General features: G+C 25.9%; 1 protein-coding gene and 1 long non-coding RNA gene across 2 annotated transcripts in view; one reads left to right on the top strand and one right to left on the bottom strand.

Annotated features, from left to right (window-relative positions):
* Window positions 1-455, top strand: part of LOC107608259 — a 2,091-nt gene extending 1,636 nt beyond the window's left edge. The window contains exon 6 of the long non-coding RNA XR_001612782.2: window positions 446-455. This is a non-coding gene — a long non-coding RNA (uncharacterized LOC107608259). The remainder of the gene's footprint in view (window positions 1-445) is intronic.
* On the bottom strand, window positions 626-2,412 carry LOC107608212 (LOB domain-containing protein 15). The gene is made up of 3 exons (XM_016310073.2): window positions 2,210-2,412; window positions 1,654-1,921; window positions 626-1,261 (listed from the first exon to the last, which is right to left on the bottom strand). Exons 1-3 carry the CDS (start codon window positions 2,221-2,223, stop codon window positions 857-859), a joined length of 687 nt encoding a protein of 228 aa, XP_016165559.1. The 5' UTR covers window positions 2,224-2,412; the 3' UTR covers window positions 626-856.

The raw sequence follows: 4,942 nt of genomic DNA, 5'->3' as shown, positions 1-4,942 counted from the left end.
ACCGCTGTTTTAAATGATAAAAAATTCGTCAATTACACTAAATAAAAACGACAATTTCTATTTTACACAACTAAAAAATTGATATTTAATTAGGTAAAATTATTTGCAACCACAATTTAAAACAACTAAAAAGCATTATTTTAATTGATTTTAAACATTAAAAAGCCAACATTTTATCTAATTTTAAACATGATAAAATAATGCCGTCTTGAACATGACAATTATAACTGTTTTTAAAAAACTGTCGTAGTATTTAAAATGACGTTTAAGATTGTAGTGTTCTCAACGTCTCTTAAAAATGACATTTCTTAAAAATATTATTTTTTAGTATAATTGTTAAAATTATCGTCACTATAAAAAAAATCGATGTTTTGAGAAAAAAATTTGTAATGGCAAAATACAATAGATTGAGACAATACAAGAAGGAAAAAAAAAAGAAAGAAAGAAGTTTTATTATCTCATAATATTTTAAATAGATAAAAAAATAGAAGAAATATCATATTATCTTAAAACAAAAATATTTTTTCTATACATATTTTTCCGATATAATTTTATATCCAGAGAAAATAAAATACCGAGTAATCACACGATTAATAATAAGTTTTTTTTTTTCTAATATATATGGTAGAAGAAAACAAAACTTGCATTTAACACAACAATACAAACTATTATATATAGGGGGAAAATTTTGACCTCACAGGCCACATCCAATCATAATTAACAAAATTAATTAGGATTAGGAGCATGATGGCAACAATATTCTCCTTTTCTAATTCCTCCTGATTAATAATGCATCTTTGAGAGAACTATGTATAAATAATATCTAACACCTAATCATCTATCTTGATTATCAAATTCAACCAAAATAGGAAATATTATCACTTGAAATTGTCCCATAATTGGAAGGATCAGTCTGTTGGGGGTAAACCATGGAAGAAGAAGTTGAAGAATTAGGAGGAAGTATGTCATGATTAGGTGGCGGAGGAGGTGGCGGAACGGCGATAGATACGACCTCCGATGATGAAGAAGAAGGAAGCATTACATGATGAGAAGATGAGGGTATGATGGTATTATTAACTTCCCTAAGTTTGTATTTGATTATTTCATCCCTCACAGCATTGAGTTCAGCTATTAGATATTGGACTTGTTGTTGCAAAGAAGAAATTGCACCCATGCATCCATAAACTGGATCTTTTAGCCTCACATTTGCTTCATAAACTAGACTATTTGCAGCATCAGCCCTTTGATTCTCAGGCACTTCCTATCAACATATTATAAGAAATTATTATTAGTAATTCAATAATTGAAAAATATTTAATTTTAATTAACTGATCGTGTAAAGAATTTTATACCATTTTCAATCAGATTTATGCGTTTAGATGACTTTCTAAGTACAGCAATACACGATTAGTTGTGTGTCTTTTATATGGTATAAAAATTAAATTAAAAAAAATATAACCAATTAAAAATATTTTTCAAAATATTTTTTTATCTCTGAATATATTTATTATTTTGTTTTGAAATAGTTATTATTGAATAGGACATTTTTGGTCACTCACTGTTCAGATACATGATTCATTACTACTAAAATGTGAGAAACAATACACATAAGGAAACAAATTAAATAGAGTAGTATTTATTCTTATTATTTACCATTAACAACTTTGAGACATTGCTGGCACCAAAGACTTTGTGAACCGAAGCAAACTTTTGGGGCTCATGAGGAGAGAAATAAGGAGAAAAGGGACATTCTTGAGCACATCTTCTTCTCAAGAGCTTGCATGCAGCACAAGGGGTGATTGTATTTAGGGTTCCTCCAGAAGCAGCTTGTTGTTGACTACCTAACATGTGTTGTCTCCTTCCTTTTTGACCATCTCCTTCCCTCTTGATCTTCTTCCCTACCTCATCATCTGATCTCTCCCTGTCCGATCGTATCAAACAGAAACTGTCATGAAACTACTTATCCAAAAATTACGAAATTATTCGAATGACACAAAAAAAAATCATAATTAATTATCAAATTAATTATTTTTAGGTATTGAGAGAATTAGGAATTTATTTTGAACTTGGTTTCTTACAAGTACTAGATTAATAAAAATTTTGTCATAGTACTAGGTTAACCGACTTTTTTTTGAAAAAAAAAAATTGTTATAGATCTGAGCATTGTTTGAAAATTTGTATTGAAAGTGAAGCAGGTTTTTGTACTTACCTTTCTCTGGACATTCAGGCATGCTCTCTGAATATACGTTGTAAGTCCCACTTATGAGTTATGAAGAAAAATTGAAGTTCCAAGGGGTAGAAGAAGAAAGAAAAATATGGGTAGAAAATTATGAGTGTACTTAAAAGGCAAGGTATAATTCAAGGACTAACCAGTCACTATACCACCAGCTCAATTTATTTATTTTAAAATAAAATAAATAATATATATATAGTGCTAATTTATTGAACTAGATATACAAGGTTTATAATTAGGAATTATATATGGTTAACTCTCAGTATGAGGAAGAAATTCATTGAAAGAGAGAATATATATTTAGTTTTATGTTTGTAGAATAAATATTTAATTTTTTCTATGACTGATTGCTCACGTGCGAGTTCTTAAATGTGTTTGACTTTTCTTAATTAATCGACTCTTGTGATTCCATTACCGTCATGCATGTGGTTCTTGCTTCTTAAATTGGCACTCTTTTATTTTGTTTACACTTCACAGTTCACACTCTTCTTCAAGAAATTAAATTTAATAATTTGCATATTATATATATATATATATATATATATATATATATATATATATATATATATATATATTATTTGATATAACCTTATTAATTAAATAAACAAGTGTTTAAATCATAAAATCAACAAGATTAATAATATAGAATATCAAATTCAAAAGAATATGCACCTTGCTTGCAGAATATATATATCTAAGATTATTATGAGTGAATACAATTTAGATTACATCCTTTACAAGTTAGCATGTTCCGGGAGAGAATTTTTGGAACATCAACAACTTTAATCTAATTTTTCAGGTTTAATTACTCTGATGGTCCCTATAATTTTGTGAAATTTTCAATTAGATTCTTATACTTTTTTTTTTTAACGGAGTCTTTGCACTAAATTTTTTTTTTCAATTAGGTCTCTCAGTAGTATTTAGCTTAATTTTATAAGGACCTAACTAAAAAAAATTGGTGCAAGAACCTAAATAAAAAAAAATGTAGGAACCTAATTAAAAAAAATTTAGTGCAAGGACTAAATTAAAAGAAAAAAAAGTACAAAGACCTAATTAAAAATTTTGCAAAACTATAGAAACTAACAAGAGTAATTAAACTAATTTTTTAAATACATTTAAATTTATTAAATTTTAAACATAGAAATCACTATTGAGTATATATCCTTTTCATTAAAAAATTATTAAAAAAACTATTTCAATATGATTTTAAACATCTAAAAAAACTTGATGATATACTTAACCGTACCAGAGTATAAAAATATATATAATGTTATTTGAACATATCTTTTGTAACTATCTTAATATGTATTTTATTTGTTTATTGTTTTTTTTTATTACTAATGCTACACGTAAGTTCAATTTATTATTTTTTATCAATAATTAAATAATAATATTTTAAAATATTAACTAAAAATATAATACTATCTGTTAAAAAAGATATTGGATTGCTCGCTAAAAATGTTGACTAATATAAATTAAAATTATGGATCTTTAAATTTTTCTCTTAAAAAATATTATCTATTTCAATGAGAAAAATATACGAACTCTTAAAAATAGCAAAATAAAATAAAAATTTCGAATAAGATCCTAATTAATTTAGTAATAATTGTCAGGTACAATAATTCATCTTGCTATTCCTGATTATGAAATGAGTAATTGCTCTTAGGAACTTTTAAGGCAGATGAAAAGGACTATTAATATTATTATGTGTCATTGCAAAAAGATTGGACACCTTCCAAGATAAGTTGCAAATCTTTAGCAGACAATGAATTTTGTTGCGTAGTTGATAGTTGAGAGATAGAGGTGTTCTGATATAGGACATTCCACCCAAATTTTCATTACAGAAAATCATTTGATGAGGACATTAATTATTTAAGAATCGACACACCACAGTTACTTATTATTAGTTTCAAAAACTCTAATTTTCATTTTAGTTTGCTTAAACTAAAATAAGAACTTTTTTTAAAGCTACATTTATTCTTTTGACAAACAGCGTTATTCTAATTGAAAAAGCAATTTTATTAAATTCTGGCAAGCATGTAACCAATAAAACAAAAATGAGTAATTCTATCTCATTGGATGAAATCTCACACCATTGAAAATATCATTAATGACTATTTGATGGCTACAAATCACAAAAATTGTTAGCCCCTAACACTCCTCCTCATTGTGTTTGTCATAAATGATATTTTTTATTACTTTAATTTGTTACCAATACTTCTTTACTTCAAATATTTGATCGATGGCATTTTTTTATGAACAAGACTCAACACCATAGAGGTGGAGTAAGGTAGGTTTGGATTCAACAGAAATCACATCCTAATAAATAATATATAATTTGACACTTGTTCTCCTTTATTACTTTTTCACTGTAATAATTAAGGGTTACTTTATATATAGTGAATATATATTGCCCTAGTATAAGTCAAATAAAATGAAATTCAATTAAAAAAAATGAAATATGAAAAATAAAAAAAAAAGAAGAGAAAAGTTTCTATATGAATATATAAATGAGATATATTTCTATGTACAAATTAAATTGCAATAATGGATAGTTGAAGTTCATTCATTTTTTTCTTTTACAACATTTTCTAAAAAAATATTTATTCTATGACACATCCCCTTTCCCCCCAAAAAAAAAATTTAAGAAGTCAATATTTTTTAGCTAATACTAATTAATTTTTTGAATTATTTTTTTACTTTAAATTA

The sequence above is a fragment of the Arachis ipaensis genome, chromosome B07 (genome assembly GCF_000816755.2).
Source record: "Arachis ipaensis cultivar K30076 chromosome B07, Araip1.1, whole genome shotgun sequence".
Classification (NCBI taxonomy): Eukaryota; Viridiplantae; Streptophyta; class Magnoliopsida; order Fabales; family Fabaceae; genus Arachis; species Arachis ipaensis.
The sequence above is the reverse complement of the archived record's forward strand: the minus strand, read 5'-3'. Positions and strand labels throughout refer to the sequence as shown.